Source organism: Oreochromis aureus, linkage group 11 (assembly GCF_013358895.1).
Source record: "Oreochromis aureus strain Israel breed Guangdong linkage group 11, ZZ_aureus, whole genome shotgun sequence".
NCBI classification, from domain to species: Eukaryota; Metazoa; Chordata; class Actinopteri; order Cichliformes; family Cichlidae; genus Oreochromis; species Oreochromis aureus.
Window position 1 is genome coordinate 7,523,907 of NC_052952.1, and position 16,965 is coordinate 7,540,871.

The 16,965-nt window shown below is 40.1% G+C and overlaps 1 protein-coding gene across 1 annotated transcript in view; it reads left to right on the forward strand.

The window, feature by feature from the left end:
- Positions 1 to 16,906, forward strand: part of col14a1a (collagen, type XIV, alpha 1a) — a 151,009-nt gene extending 134,103 nt beyond the window's left edge. Inside the window, exons 41-48 of the mRNA XM_039619618.1 lie at positions 792 to 845; positions 948 to 1,019; positions 3,635 to 3,670; positions 5,899 to 5,965; positions 6,107 to 6,298; positions 9,295 to 9,372; positions 10,418 to 10,573; positions 15,568 to 16,906. Coding sequence (XP_039475552.1) covers positions 792 to 845; positions 948 to 1,019; positions 3,635 to 3,670; positions 5,899 to 5,965; positions 6,107 to 6,298; positions 9,295 to 9,372; positions 10,418 to 10,573; positions 15,568 to 15,875 — 963 coding nt within the window. The 3' untranslated portion in view covers positions 15,876 to 16,906. The remainder of the gene's footprint in view (positions 1 to 791; positions 846 to 947; positions 1,020 to 3,634; positions 3,671 to 5,898; positions 5,966 to 6,106; positions 6,299 to 9,294; positions 9,373 to 10,417; positions 10,574 to 15,567) is intronic.
- Positions 16,907 to 16,965: the final 59 nt, after the last annotated feature.

A 16,965-nucleotide genomic window follows, 5' to 3' on the forward strand; every position in this document is an offset into this window, starting at 1 on the left:
TCTGTTAAGACTGAAGGGGACTCAGTGTTTAACCACAAAGTTAACCTCAGGTTAAGCTGTTCTCCAGTCCACTCTGATGCCGTGTTCACCGTCCAAACTGTGTGTTAATAACAGGGAATTTGTTCAGTTTGAATTACAACTATATTTTGACATAAAACAAATCCACCATCATGTCATTTAAAATCATGTTATTATATGCCGGGCATTCAGAAAATTGGCCTACACAATTGCAGTGTGCTTCTGATATTAAAACTGGAGTTTTACACACATTCATTAATGTGCTTTTGAAAAAGAATCACCGCATAGTACATAAATGTATCATGCATCAAGTGGTAGAGGTGCATTTAAAATCACAATAACAATCACCTAAAGGTGCTTTATATTGTAAGGTAAAGATCCTACAGCAATAAGCGAGCACTCGGCAACAGTGGGAAGAAAAAACTCACTTTTCACAGGAAGAAACCGCCAGCAGAACCAGGCTCAGGGAGGGGCGGCCATCTGTCAGGACCAGTTGGCGGTGAGGGGTGAGGATAGACAAAAGACGTAGTGTGGAAGTGAGTCAGGGATGAATAATAACTTCTGATTAAATGCAGAGCGGTGTGTAAAAGTAAAAGAGAGTGAAAAATAATAAAACTGTGTTTTGTATAAAATTTAAGTAGATTTGATTTGGTGTGTGCAGTTACCACCAGCAGAAGCTGCAGATGCAACAGCGTTTGGGTTCCCAGAGAAGCCCACAGGAATTAAAAGAGTGCAGCTGACTTTAATAAATGTACTGTATTTCACTCATGCAGGGTCTGCCAGGTAATACTGGACCACAGGGACAACGAGGACCACCAGGACCAGTTGTAAGTCTGTTTTCTTATTAGTTCCACTGTGATTTTGTGTGAAAAATCCACTTGATCCCTCAGCTTTCATCCATCTTTGTTCTCCATCTGCACCTTTCTCAGGGAGCACCAGGAGCACCAGGGGCTCCAGGACCAGGTGGGCCAACAGGGTCACAAGGGGATCAAGGAGTTCCTGTGAGTGAAAATGTTTTTTTTGTTTGTTTGTTTTTGGGTTTTGTTTTTTGTTGTTGTTAAGATTAGTATGATACTGCATTTATCTGAGGACTTTGCAATGAAATATTTTGACATGATGTGCTGTGTATGCTGAGAAAACACCTTATTGTCTGACTAGAACCATATTAACCAACCCTCACATAAACCTGCCTACACAAGGTTTAGGAAGTGTAAATACACATTTTGTTTTTTCCTCGTATTAAGATGTAATTAGTCCTTGAGGAAGTCTTGTTCTCTTCCACTTTATATTTCCCTTTTCCTCAGCTTTTAAGCAGTAATCAAACTAACATCACAACCTCTGCCAGGGAGGTCATGTTTTTGGTAATGTGTGCATATGGGTCATGTTAACAATCTGTTAAAATTCATCTTACATTCACCGAGGTCCTTAAGGTCAACTTAATGATTTATTGGTCGCAAATTGACAAAAAGCCTTAAAACTTTTATTTGAGCTTTAATATCAGAAGTACAGTGAGTCAGACTTATTTAGCCCTTTAAAAGAATTTGTGCAGGAAACAATTTTAGATGAGGATGCTGAGGAGAAGGTGTGGGGATCCAGACTTTGTGTAATGCTAACAGGAACAGATGATACTGTGGATTCCTGTGACAGCTAATCTAGTCTTGGGTCAGCTTTGCAGGCCAGCAGCAAGTTTGGCTCAGACAGTAGGGCTATAAATCACTTCCTCTCTCCTCAACATATACCCAAAAACAGTGAGAGATCACATCTGGCGATTCTACGAGATACAGAAGGAGGGGGGAGGAAGCAAACACTTTATGAATGTACAAACATGCATCTGTTAAATAAATGGAAAAACACCTCCCTTCCTGGCGTTTAGTGTTTTATTAAACTTTGAGTTTCAAACTTTATCTCAACCAGAAATTACTGATTCAGTGTCTGTTCTGCCCCCTGCAACCTTTCGCCAGTGCTGCAGGAGAATATTTTTCTTCTTAAACAAGTTGTTTAAAATAGCAGACAGTTGATTCTGGAGGGAAATTTACCACTTTGCTTCAGAAGTGAGTCCTAGAGTACTCTACCTGTTTGTCTGAGGTAGAACCTGGCACATTTATCCCACTACTCTGACAAATTAGATAAGGGACAATTTCTTGAGCACAGAGTGAGCATAGAGTCTAAAAATGCAGAGAAGAAGGTCGTTCAGCACTTTCTACAAATTCTTGCCTCGAGCATCTAATGTGAAACCCAAACTGTTCTGTTAGGGAAGACCTGGTGCATCTGGAAATGCTATGTGCCATCTGTAAATATAGGGATTTATGAAGCTTTTTAATAGAGACCCAGAACAAAACATATGCATGGAGGTCTTTGGAAGGGAGAAGACTGAATGAGAATCTAAATATGCTTTACTGCTTGATTGACTTGCATATTTGCCAAATCTCATTCAAGTTGTCAGTAGATGTTGAAACACGTCGTAGCTCTCGCCGATGTCCTGAGTTTGTGGCACTGAGATCATGTAACCTGGACCGGATACAGTTTCTGGATGCGGTTTCCAGCTACTCAACCACCTGAGCGGTTTTTAATTTATCTTGCTTGACTTGGTAGCGAGGAGTCCTGCGTTTGCCAGTTACGAAAAGGAAAAAAAGGAACAAACCTAGTGGCTGTTTTATGAGTCCACATTTGAAGTCTTCGTAAGTGGACTTTCCTTCGTTGATAAAATGGGAAACATTTTGAGTGAAAAAACACCAACTCTGCACTTTGGAAGGACTCTTTGTATACAAGACATGATGGAAAGACACTTTTGATTGAGTCATAAAAGAAATTTGATTTATACCAGAGCTGTACTTCTGTCTTTCTTGTGCTCTTTGGCACCTGATGAGATAGTCGACATTTATGTGCCCAGGAAGATTCAGAACCTCCAAACAGGCACGCAGCGGAGGTCCAGGAAGAGACTTTTATTGTTCAGACCTGCACTCCAATTCAGCCACTGTGTCAAATGTTGGCAAAGCCTTTTTATCATCTGTGGTATAATATGCATATAATATCCCAGGCCAGCATGCATGCATTTTCTCTATCCCTCTCAGCTCAGCCTCCCTCACACACACAAGCGCAGCCTGTCAGTTGGTGGTCAAGGACACGTCTCCCCAAGATAAACATAACTTTATGCAAAAGCTGTAACAGCATCAAACTGATATTTATTGTATCAGCTCACGGTTCACACAGCCAGGAAATCTTTGTCTTTTATTTGCCTCGCGATTACAATACGTTACTCTCTGATATGCAGGCTTGGCAGGTATTTCAGAGTATACGCGTACTGTGTTCAGATATGCATCTCTGTGCTTTACAGTGTTGACATTGGAGGAAAGCAAACCCATCCAAGACACAGATGATGCCCTCTGTTTGTGAGCACACTAACTTTGGAGCTCATGAGTGTTATGGAAAGAAAACAAAGACTCTGGGCTCATTTTGTCATATTTCAGATGTATTTAGTTGCACTAGCTGTTATGTCAGAGTTGAAAAGAGATGAAGAGATGGGGCTTGATAGGATGGGGACAGAAAAAGAGATGGCTATGTGTGAGCATTCAGCCCTGTTGACTGTTTATTCTCCTCTTGTGCTTTTATGTTCCAGGGTCCTGCTGGTACCAAAGGCGATAAAGGAGAAAGAGTAAGTCTTTCCACTGTTTTGCAGCTCTTTAGAGCAAATCCTGTTTTACTGGTTTTATTTTGTTGTGGAAATACAGTTATTTTTGCTGAAGTAAAACTTCTAACAATTACTCACTAATACCTCCCGCCCTTGTTGTGGAAAAACCGCAGCAATCCGCAGCACGCAATCACCATTTCCTGTTCGTCTTTTTGCACAAACATTCACTCTATTCCTCTTGCTCTCCCTCAGCCTCGTTTAAGGCGCACCAAATCAAATCAGTGTTCATGGTCCAAATTTGCAGCAGTGCAGGGTCTGTATTTCTGCTGACACGGGAGAGAGGCTGTCACCGCCGAGGGCTTGAGAGACACGCAACTTGCCAGCTTGAATCGAACCTGTAATTCCTGTTTCTGCTTCATTTTAAGCAACTGTTGGGGACATTTGTACCCTGCTGCAGTTAATTTCAGTACAACGTGACATGAAAGGCTCGGAAAAAAGTGCGAGAGGATTTTTTTTCTTAGTGTATATTTGGGTGAGGTGGCCCAGTTGTGATGGTAGGAAAGGTCTAGTGAATTGTGTAACTCTGAAACAATACATTTTTAATGCAATGTTATTTTAATTGCTCTTATATAAACTAACACTTAAAAAAAAAACATCTGATGCTCATAGAGAGACAGAGGTTCAGATAATCTGACTTTAGGGGGCAAATTTAGTAAGCAGGACAAATTAGCGAAGATGCATCCATTCGAGTGGTAGGTAGCCAGTCCACTTCAATAATGATCCGCATTTTATCGAAAGCAGCAGACACTTCAGTCGTACAAAAACAAGCAGACCTGCTCATGTTTGCACAGCTGTTCTCTGGGTAAACCCGACAGCACAGGTGGAGCGCCAGAGTAACAGCTGACCAGCACGATATGTGAAAAAAGACAAAGAATTATCGTAGTGTCAGATTTCCATCATTCGCAAGAACTGCGAGTGATGCCGGCATTAATTAAAGTAATATTACATACTCTAAGATAAAGAAATTAATCTACACATTTCAGACCTCTATGAGTCCTGTTGAATGCTGCATTTATTGCATAAGAGCTCTGATATTAGAAAGCTTAAAAAATACATGAAAGTTACACTGTGTGTGTGTTTGTACTGGGATTTCCCTTCCTGAGTTCTCGTCTGTTTCATTAAAATACTGGTATCTTTGAGGACTAGAAATATGGGACCATGCTCATAGCCCTGAGCCATCTACCTGTGGCAATTACACATTAATCCTGCTTGTCCATATAAATTAGACATGCTTCTATTCTCTGTGAAATTTGATGACATTTGTGGTAAATTACCTTTTAAATACTTTCCTCTCTGAATTTTTGCTTGGCAAAACTGACACAGTGCCTCTTAAGTGACTACTAACAGCCACCTTTTAACACCAAGATAGGGTTTTGTACTAGAGATGCATTTCGCATCTATTACAACAGCAGTCCAACTATTTAAAACATTTGGCACATCATGGAAAAACAATATGACAATGAAGACCCAAGATCTTTCTGAGCAGGTAAAGTCCCATGTCAGTCAACAATGGGACAACATTTCTCTCCCAAAAGACCAACAGCTGGTGTCTTCAGTTCTCAGATGTTTATAGACTGTTGTTAAAAGAAGAGGGGATGCTACACGGTGCTAAACATGGTGTTGCTCCCATCAAATTGCTAATATTTTTCATAAAATAGTTAACTTTCTATGTTTTAACATTTGATATTTTTCTATTTTTTTATTGGGCATAATATATGGGTTTATGAGAGTCACAAATCATTGCTTTTTTAAAAATTTACACGTAATACAACGTCCCAACCTTTTTGTTATTGGCCTTGTAATTTCATCTTTTTTGAGATGTAGTCTGGGTTGTTTTTCACACTTTGAAACGCCTCTTGTGTAGTACTCCTCATGACAAGTTAACTGCTGTGGTTTAAAAAGAAAAAAGATTCATTTTTAAAATACAAACTATAGAAGCACACTCAACAAATAACTAGCCCAAATAATTAGTGTAATTAAATCTTGATTTATATTTAATCATGCAGTTTTCACATACTTGCCATGGTTCTGTCTTCCTGTTTTGTGTCAGTGTGGAGAAAAGGTGGAGTACACTCATTAAACACCCATAAAAAAAACACCCGCCCACCACTTTATCAACGTCTGGTCTGGAAGTTTATGTCCGTGTGGTTGTGTAAAGTCAGATCCTACGAGCTCTGTGTTTGTTCTTCCAGGGTGATGTGCAGTCCCAGGCGTCTGTGCGAGCTATTGCACGTCAAGTGTGTGAACAGCTCATCCAGAGTGAGTAATCTCGATTTTTTACAGATTAACACGAGCATGCTTCATTACTTCTGATTTTTTTTTAAATAACAAAAAATACATAAATGTCAAAAGTTAAATCTGGATATTTTCAAATCATTCATTCTCCACCATCTATTTCAGGCCACTTGTCGCGTTACAACTCCTTCCTGAACCAGATCCCCATGCAGCCAGCGGTGTCAGTCCGAACAGTGCCTGGACCACCAGGAGAGCCGGGTAGGAGAGGCCCCCCGGGTCCTCAGGGAGAGCAAGGTCCACCCGGGAGGCCAGGCTTTCCCGGTACTAACGGCCAGAACGGGCAACCAGGCGAGAGGGGTGAGACATAAAGCTGTGCTCATGGTTAAAAACCGGGTTTGTTGACAATAGAAAACTCATGTCAACAGGCACACATCGGTCATTTTTTTCCTTTATCACTGCTATGACTGATGAGTCTATTGTCACTCTTTCACTAACCGGGTTGTGCCAACATCCCACATTTAACAGCATCAAAAAGACAGAAACTTCAGTATTTATTAGGCATGTGTTTGTGTGTAATATTTAGGAAGATATAAACAAAAATACAGTCACCAGCCTTTGGAGTTTGGGGAAGTCATTTAACGTCTTTAAGACAAATAATAGGAATATTAGTAGCGAGATACGCGTGAAATAAAAACTGCATATATGGAGTCAGTCACTAATTATCAGTGAGAAAAAGAAAGGATTCGGGGAGGGGAAAAAAGCAAGAAATTCTCAAACCCGCCTGCTTGTTTGCTGTATTTTGTGGTATGTGTAGGTTCCAGACAAACTCACAGTCAGCATCAGCGCTCCTGTGAGGTTCAGTCCAGGCCAGAAGACAGTAACTCTAATATCCATGAGGTCATTCCCCTGCCACGAGCCCTCAGAGGAGAAACAGCCTTTATGAGGCTCCGTCCTCATCACGAAAACACGCAACCCACACTGAAGAACCACATGCTGAATGAGCCTGCGCATACACACACACACACACATACTCACACGGAGAAGGCTTTGGAAAGCTCAGAGCACTTGAACTTGTGTCAGGAAGTGTCAAGGTTCAGGTCTTTGAGTCTCCCTAATGACATTTATGATCTGTAGCCACTGGTCCACTACAAACACACACACTAATTTACTGTTTTATAGACTGAACTGAAACCAGAGTAAGCATCCATTCTAAGATGTATGGCTTTCATATGAACAGATGGTGAACGCAGGGCTACCAGAATCGAGCTCAACATTAGAATATTTTTCAGTAAAATTGACAGACAATGAGACAATGGAGTTGCAATCATCAAGTTACAGTCATAATGAAGCCACCGTAGTAGAAAACGCATTTTTATTTGAGGTAATGTAAAATGTTTTCCAGCCTTGTGGTGCTTACTTCCTTTTTATTGATGCGATTGATTAAGGCGGCCGTAAAAGCAGCACGACAGAAAATCTGCACATTAGTTTTATGTGGTTCTTTAATATTAGAGTGTACAAAAAATATTCCATTAGGTCATTTGAACAGCTGTGCAGAGCAGACGTTGGGTTTATCATACATTTTATTGGGCTGATCACAGAGGCATAATTTATTTAGCACATTTTCTATGAGAATATTCATATAGTACAACGTTGGAAGAGCAAGTGTTGGACAATTACTCAGAAGCTTAACTACTGATAGAGACAGTAAATGTAAGACCTACTCATCCGAACAAACAAACAAAAGTAAGAGGGTGTGCCATATTATACATTGTTTGGTAATAGTGTTCACACTTAACACTTGTGGAGGTGCAATGAGCTCATGAAACTGATCAAGTTACAGTCTGTAGACACCTTTAGGTTTGGGACATTTTGGAAGGACGACTACAACAAATGAATGCTTAAAACTAAAGTTAGGCTAATAATTTGTTGGAGAAAGACAACATTTTTGTATTTTTGGCTCTGTACACCGCCGTGGTGGATTTTAAGCCAAACAACCAAGATGGGAATTATTATTTGGAATGTTTTTTATACACTGTACCTCATTTTAGTCTAAAGTAATCGGACAGCTGACTGAGGAGCGGATTCATGACCAGGAGAGGCCCGTTCCTTTGTTATTTCATGAAAAATGGAGCAGACATATGTGACATTGATTCACTGTTGAATTTGTATTTGATATTGTAAATAAGAGGCTCAAAAAGATAGGCCATCGTTAGACTGAAAAAACAAGTGGACCTGTCAGAACGTCAATAATCTGGTTCATTTGTAAAAAGAATCAATGTACTGACCAGCTCAGCCAAAAGGCCTGAAGACAATTAAAATGCAGATAAAGTGCATTAAAAACTCGTAAAAATGTTTTTGTTTGTTTTTTTTAATAGGAAAAAATAAAACTATGGCTCTTAAATATAACAGACAATGTTTTTCTAAATTTGGTTCTGGACATTACCACAATGACTTTTAAATTAAACAACTCAGATGCAGTTGAAGTCCTTCAGACGTTCAGCTTTGATTAAGTGGGCTGAACAAAAAGATTGCATAAAAATGAGATGAGCTAAATCATTTTTTAAACACAATCCCTTCGTTTCAGGAGCTCAGAAGTAATTGGACAAATTAAATAACTGAAAATAAAATGTTCATTTCTAATACTTGGGTGAAAACCCTTTGCTGGCAATGACAGCCTGAAGTCTTGAACTCATGGACATCACCAGATGCAGAGTTTCCTCCTTGATGCTCTGCCAGGCCTTTACTGCAGCGGCTTTCAGTTGCTGTTTGTTTGTGGGCCTTTCTGTCCGAAGTTTAGTCTTCAACAAGTGAAATGCATGCTCAACTGGCTTAAGATCAGGTGACTGACTTGGCCATTCGAGAATATTCCACTTTAGCTTTAATAAACTCCTGTGTTGACTTGACTGTATGTTTTGGGTCATTGTTCATCTGTATTATGAAATGCTGTCCAATCAGTTTGACTGCATTTAGCTGGATTTGAGCAGACAGTATGTATCTGAACACCTCTCCTGTGTCACCTGTGTGCACGTTCAAGCCATCACACTGCCTCTGCCGTGTTGAATGCCAATTTGAATGTGGATACCCTCAAGTAAAAGCTGAGAGTCCAGACATTATGTCCCTGTCCATTATATAATTGTAATTGTAATATGTTACAGCAAACCGGTAAAAAAGTATTAGGATGTTTCCCTGCCTGTTGAGAAACATGTTGGTTCACCATCAGGTTCACCATTTACTCCACCAGTGCCTTCCCTACTGCATATAAAGCGTATAAACTCTTAATTTTTGCAGGCACCCAAGAGGACAGATGTAAAATGTGAATTCATGTTTAAATGTGCATCTCTTTTGGTTTCCAGGTCTGCCAGGAGAAAAGGGAGAAAGGGGGACTCCAGGGGTTGGGCCTCAGGGGCCTCGAGGACCATCCGGACCTCCTGGTAAGAGACGAGCCCGGGAATACTCCACACTCTCTCTCCAGCATTCTCCAAGCTACACATCAAGGCGCTGTAGCTGCTTCTAAATCTGATCATTTGGCATCATTCTGCTCCTGAACATTCCTTATTGGTGTTTTCAGCTGGAGCTACCGTATGGGAGATATTCACTGTGTTTCCACTGAATAAAACCACAGCGGCTTCAAATATTGAAACAATGGAATTAAATGGCACAGAGACTTAATCTGCTTTGGATTTACTTTACTCTCTGTTGAATCGCTGTCTGAGGAAAGCAAGCAGGCATTTTGGACCATGAATATAATTCTCTGTATTGATTTCCCGGTACGCTTTGTGGAATTTGAGGCTTGTGTTATGAAAATATGTCAGTGCTGGGATTTTCTGTTTACTGCGATCAATACTTCTAGAACAAGCTGACAAAACTTTGCTGTGATCAGATAACTACAAAAAGGAAGCCCAAACTTCAGATTTTGAAAAAGGAAGTCTCTTCTAAGAGGAGGGTGCTGAGGGGAGGTGTGGGGATGGGGGGGCACTCTGTCCTCATCCATTGTACTTTTCTGAAATATTTGTGGGATGATAATTTTAGCCCCTGGCAAAAGAAACTCCCATCCAAATATTGATTTCGTATTTCTGCTGACTGCTGAAGTGAGTCCTGGTGGGGCAGTTTCTCCTGTGAAAACAGAAAACAGATGCCTCTGGCTAAGCGTGAGCGAAGAACTGTGTTATTCCTGCTCCTGCCCTCATGACATTCACCATCACCTTTCTCATCCACAAATGACAAACAAACATTTGCTGCCCTCCGATCATGTTTTTCCAGCTAATAGAGGAGACAGGATTTAAAAGCCATTGAAGAGGTGACTGTACAGTGACAGGTTGTACACAGGCTGCCATTGTTAATTGTCTGTTTTTCCCTTTATTCCTTGACACCCAGCATCACCTGCCGAGAATCGTTCTGCTAAATGTCAAACAAATACACTTGAATTTTGGGGGTTTTTGTTGTTTTTTTAACCAGAAAACTTTCCTTAATCTTAAGGTTTGCCAGGTGAAGGACGGACAGGTAGCCAGGGCCCACCTGGTCGACCTGGTAACCCAGGGACACCGGGGAGGCCCGGGAATCCAGGTACCACAGGACCAGCTGGCCAGCCTGGATACTGTGATGCAAACTCCTGTTTGGGATACAATGTGGGAGGTAAATATCATCCACCATTGGTACCATTTTAATAAAGGGTGTAGGATTTGGCAGAGGTAAATAAAACCTGACCGATATTGGATTTTTAGGACTGATACGAATATTTGTCAATTTAAAAAGCCAATATATCGGCCAAATGTTTTGTTTCTTTCAGACACACAAAACATAAGTAGTTGAGTTCTTACTGAGATAACATGAGATTGCAGTTGTATCACAGTTATAAACAGTATGAAAGATGGATGTCGCTACCGTGATGTCACACATTTATTTCTTAGATACAAAAAACAGACGTAATGAGGAGGGATGGATCTGACGACACACTCACTGGCTACTGACTTGTGATTGACAGATAATCCTCAATATTGAATCACAGTATGACCAAGATTTACAAAGCAGACTTCACATTTTATTCAACATCAGCAAAGATGATTGACTGAACCTATAAAATCATCAGGAAAGTGTTTACAGAAGTCATGTCAGAAAATGTTTTCCTGCAGACTTCAAAAGGAGCAGAAGTAATACCAATATCCAACATCTTGTTACTCATGATTTGTTTTTTAGCTAAATTCAGGTAAAAATTGTAAATACACAAATGCTTAACTGGTATATTTATTAATTGTCAGTTAGACTGATTTTCTTTGAAAATATGATGAACGCAATTAACAAAGTATAACTTAACATTATGACTCACGATTGCAGTTACTTTGGCAATATTGGTTCCCACATGGAAGTAGTAGTACTTACAGGTTTCTACAGGTAGTGTTACTATGCTGTACTTGTTTTTAATGCTAATTTAAAGAGGTGTAAAAAAGTAATTCATAATTCCCAAAATAATTGTTATTGCACAAATGAAAAATGTCACTTTGATGAACCTCAATTTACATTCAGTATTCCTGTTTTCAGTGTAATCATTAGCTGTCATAACCTGTCAGCTGCTTTAAAACCTCACCGAAGGAGAAAGCAGCAAATTCAATCCCCATCATTGAGACGCCACTCTCAGATATTTAATGACTGGTTGGAACAAAGCTGCATTACAAAAACAGAGAACGAAGTGATCCACATATTTGTGTGTGCTTTGATTTTCTGTAATAACTCTTTATCAAATCAAGGCAAGGAAAAAGAAAGAGGGGTGCCTGGAAACAAAAGCATCGGTGCAGTTGCCCTAATTTTCCTCCAGTATGGAAAAGCTAATATTCCACATTAGATTTTAAGTGCAAATTATCAGCAAGAATGCAACTACAATGTTGTCTTATCCACACAAAGGGATCAACTGATTGCTCTTTAGGTTTATTTATGTATTTTTAATAGCTTCATATGGGGGGCATAACAGAGCAGAACGTGTGCTGCAGACAAATGAATGCAAAAGCACATTCATAAAAAGTGTGCACAGTAGGTGAGGAGCTGCCACCAGGAATCGAAATAACATCTTGACTGGAATATTTTTGTGACCAGAGTCAAAACATGAAATATCCAGACCTTACCAAAACATTCTTCACTGCTGTTTATCCAGACTTGCCCTGATTTGTCCTTCTGTATTCGAACAATATTACTGTTATTCTGAGCAATTTGGTTTATTTTTATGTTTGTTAACTTGCTGCTCTAAGCAGCTTAAACAAATCCAGGCCCGTTTGGTCTTTATACACCCTTATAAAGCATCTTTTATATGTGTAAAACACTCAAATATTGTTTTCACAGTGACAGCTGTTTCTGGCACAGTTATTGTTCTTGTAAAAGTGCTCGGAGAATTTGAGAACTACCCGACTTTTATGGCTGTTCCACTGTGAAGTTTATACATTCATGTCCACACCGATGGATTAAGACATTAGAAGGCCAAAGCTATTCATCTGTATTTAGATCTAATAAAATATGCAGTTGCACACACGTCTTTGATGACTTTGAATATTCATACCGATGAGGCCATTGCAGGGCTTTACAGGGTCTTGGGGCATGTCAGCTTGGACGTTACACATCTAACAGACTCTGACAAGTTGCCCTGATGATGTATCATCGTCTAAAAGTAGCTGATAGATGAGACATTACTTCATCCATCAAACCAGATTTATTTTATAGTGATGGATTCCAGTCTGAATGGTGTCTTTTTGTACTTTATGACTTGCGAGAATCCTGAGTGCTAGTCCCAAATGTGCACAGATTAAACACAGGATGTGCATTTGTATTTTAATTTTAAAACAAATAAAATGTGGCCTCAAACTGTCTTTACAGTTCCGTTAAGTAGAATTTATTCCTACATTTGTATTTGTCAGCCTGAATAGTGTAGTTAACATATCATGGCTCAGTTACTGCATTACACAAGGATCAGTGTCACGGCTTCAAGATGATATATGAGGTTTTTAACCATCAAATGTCAGCCATTACCAATCTGAATATATGGAAAAAGTATAACATATTACATCAAAAGATATATGTAAATTATTAACTGTAGTTTGCCTAATCAATCTTATCCCAAACAAGGATGATTAAAGTCGTTTTCCCACATTCCTAAGTTGTTAAAATCTTGTAAAATACACTATATGGATAAAAGTACGCCTACAGGAGCTGCTCGGCCATGTAAACTCACACCACGAAACTCACAGCACACCCTTTCTGTGCTGATGTTAATTCAAAGGGAGGTTTTTCAAAGTCTCCAATGCTACTGAGTCAGCAGAGCGTCTGAGACTTTTACACACTGGCATTTGATGACCTCACTGTGTGACTTTACGTGATCTGTAACTGTGGCTGAGTTGCTATGACTGATAAACCCTTCCACTTTGCAATAATCTCACTTACAGCTGATGGGAAGAAATTTCGCAAACTAACTTACTGAAGCACTGTTCCACGTTCAAATCCAGTGAGCTCTTCAGAACGACCCGTGCTTTCAGGAATGTTTGTAAAGGAAGATTGCATGGTTAGGTGCTTGATTTCCCACACCTTTGGCAATGGGACTGAAAACACCTAAAGTCAAAGATTAAGAGGTGTGGCCCAATACTTTTTTGCCTACAACTAAACGAAAAGCTGCTTAGCTAAACATTAAGATTGTATAAAAGGCAATCCAGCTGTCTTCAAACATACACACTTCACTTAGTTGCTGTTTGCCAAAATAATCTGGCGCATAGCCTTTAGAAAATGCAGATTGGTTTATGGGCCCTTTGAGATGGTGAAAGACAGGATGTTGTTACTTTTAGACAGAGCAATGCGAAGTGTTTCACACTATATGTTATGCTCAAGATCAATTTAAACTGTTTGCAGTTTATATTGATCTTGTTTAAGAAAAGTAATCTATGTTTTATATAGATATAAATGGTGATGCATCAGAAAAACTGCCACAAGCTTCATAGGTCTCATTCTTTCAAAGCTATTTTTTCTGAATTTGCCTGAATGTACATTTTTGAATGTGACTGCAGCTGTTGTATTTAACTGCAACAGATGTCTTCCTAAGATCTCAGTCAGGGTGACTCATAAGGCGTGTTTTCCTTGTCATCTGTTTTCCGTGTTAGAAATCTTTATTTGCACTTTCTAACATCCAGAAAGGTAAAATAAAGATCTGACACATTTTCTAAACATTCTCCAAACACTTTATAAAAATGTCACAGTGTTTATTTGAACTAATTTCTCAGTTTGTGCTTTTTGTTTCTCCTAAGAAGAAACATAGATTACAACACTGATTTTTTTTTCCACCTCAAAAGCCACATCGAAGCAGCTGAGGAAGCACAGTCGGTGTCGTTTATGAGGTTTAACTCTTTTGGTTCACTGGGTTTTCTTTCTGATATGAGGTAACATCTTCTCTCTGGTTCTTTTTTCCCCTTCCCCCTCCTCCCTCTTCTCTCCTCCCTGCATCTCTCGTTCTGAAGTTCAACAGGACTATAGGAATGACTACTGAGGAGCATTCTTGAACCATGCTCCTCTCCTCCACCTGTGCTCACCTCCTCCTGCGTCCTCTTTTAAAAAGAAAAGACTAGAAACTGAAGAAATGTGATAACTCCTGTTATTCCCTAAAGGCTGCCATATTTCCTGGGATGGATAAGTCCTGACACTTTTGAAACTGTAGTCCCTGCAGCAGCGATTATCACATTTTTCTTCTCTGGAGACCTTTTGTTTTGTTTTTTTTAGCTATTTCTAAGATTTTTGTTCTTTGGGGGTTTTTTTAAAGGCACATCAGTTTAAAAGGAAGGTGGTTTTCTCATTTTAGAAATCGTTACACCATCGTTTGGTGCAAGTTTTTAGACAAACACCAGATTTCCAGACTTCATGCACCCGTGAGCAAAATTTCTTGATAAGAACTGGTTCATTAAACTAGTTATTTTCCCGTGTCGAAGGAAAAATACGAGCAACTTGACTCATTTTTCCACAAAAAACAGCCACCGCTCATCGTCAACAGGGCCACCTGTCGACAGATAGTCGTGTATCCAAAGCTTTGCTCCCGCAGCCTTTGCTTCACCCTGCTTTAAACTCAGATCTCATAAAAGCTAATCTCATCTTTCAAAAGCCAGACAAATCAGCTAAATAGTGATGGATTGCTTTGATGCTGACTGGCTGCTTTCATTACTGAACATCCCAGCTATCAGTGCATCTCAGTTTCTGCAAGATGGACAGAAAATCTCAGTTTTTACGCCTGAAATAATGTGATCATTTTCATTCCTGGAAAAATAATCACATCTGGGCGATACTGGGGCAGAGATTAGATTCTTCAGTTCCATTAAACTACTTCCTTATTAACCCAATCTTTTGGACTCTGTCCCGGGTCCTGAATCTGCTTCTGCAGAGAAGTCATTTCACCATCAAAGAAGTAAGAATTGTTGACTGGTTGAAATGATTTTAACCTGCTGTGAAGCTGTATCTGAATCTGTGCATGCCTCACTTTCCCGCTGTGCTTCTTTTATACCGCACTCTTGTGTTGGCCTTAACCTTGCTCCCCGCTCTCCTGTAGTACTGGCTTTGTGTTTGCTGTGCTGATGCAGAAACACTCCGACTGATCCTAAATATTCCCACCACCCCAGTTCAAGCTTTGCCTCATGGCGCCTACCAGCCCTACAGTCCTCCCTACAATCAGCCACACCACCCTGCTGCAGAGGCTTACGACAACCAGGGAGGGGGTGAGGAGGAGGAGGAGGAGCAGGACCCCTATTATCGTGGTTATCCCCCTCAGTACTACCCTCAACAGCCTTCTCAGCTGGCTCACATCAACTACGGTTACCACTTAAGCCCCACCTACTCCGAAGACGTGGAGCTGAGGTCACCGGGCGTCGCCAGGAGGTTTTCGCGGGATGTCGACGTAATGGAGGAGAGCGAGGACGGAGGACTTTAGAGGAAAGACGAATTAAAGTCCTCAAGATAAGGACACAACACAGATGTTCCGACAAAACGCAAAGAGCTGAGACATGCATATAAAACACCTGAAACTGTGGCGAGAACTTCCGTCCCTTCCCTCCCGTGTCCGCGCTGGGATCCCCCAGCCCCACCCCCATCAGGTGAAACATTGTAAATAGCTGTGTGGACTCTTGTACCATATCTCTGTAAAAGGGAGGTCCGAAAAGTGCCTGATCTATGTTTAGCAACGCCCATTTGATAAAGTCAAAGTAAGACTTGTTCCTTCCCATCTCACAGCCAATTTAACTTTTGTGTGGAGTTGCATGGAAGTGGAACACACGCCTCTTGTTTTGGTTGTAACTAACTGGGTTGTTTTAGTTGAGCTGGTAACATTTGCGCAGGCTGCTTTTTTATAATGATGAATCATGTTTCCTCTGGTTGTCTTTGTTTTAGTACTAACTGTTGAAAAGTGGTGTTCTTAGTGAACATGAAACCCAGATCAATCAAACTCCTTTCCCCGAACACTTGGAAGCACACTTTTCAAAAAAAATGATCATTGCTTTTTAATTTGAACATTGGCACTCGTTACTGTTCTGGATTTTATTTTATTTCAGGGGGGCTTATGTGAATTTAAAGAACATTGTTATGTTCCTTATGTTCCTTTTTTTTTTCCTTATGCAAATTCGGGCCTGCTCACTGTGGAAGCTGTTTGCTCACTGGCTGAACTCTGACCTCTTTCTGGAATAAGACCTGAAGTCAGTTATTATTACAAAAAAAAAAGAAAAAGAAAATCCTCTCGCCTCTCTGTGAAATCAATAAGAACTGAAGTGTAAAATCTTCCCCTCTTGCACTGCAGTCAGAAAAACAAGCAGCAGACGTGTTGCTACGAGCTGGTCCCGGTCCAGATTTTAACTGTCGACCGTGAATAGCTTTAATAAGGAATGTGTCTCGCTACCGCACCCTTTGGTACAATATGGACTTATTTATTTTCTATTTTGTTTGCTTTTATAACCAATAAATCTGTAATGAGACTACAAGAATGGGTTTAGGTCATTTGTTTAACAGCGCAAAAGGGTCAAAAACCCAGA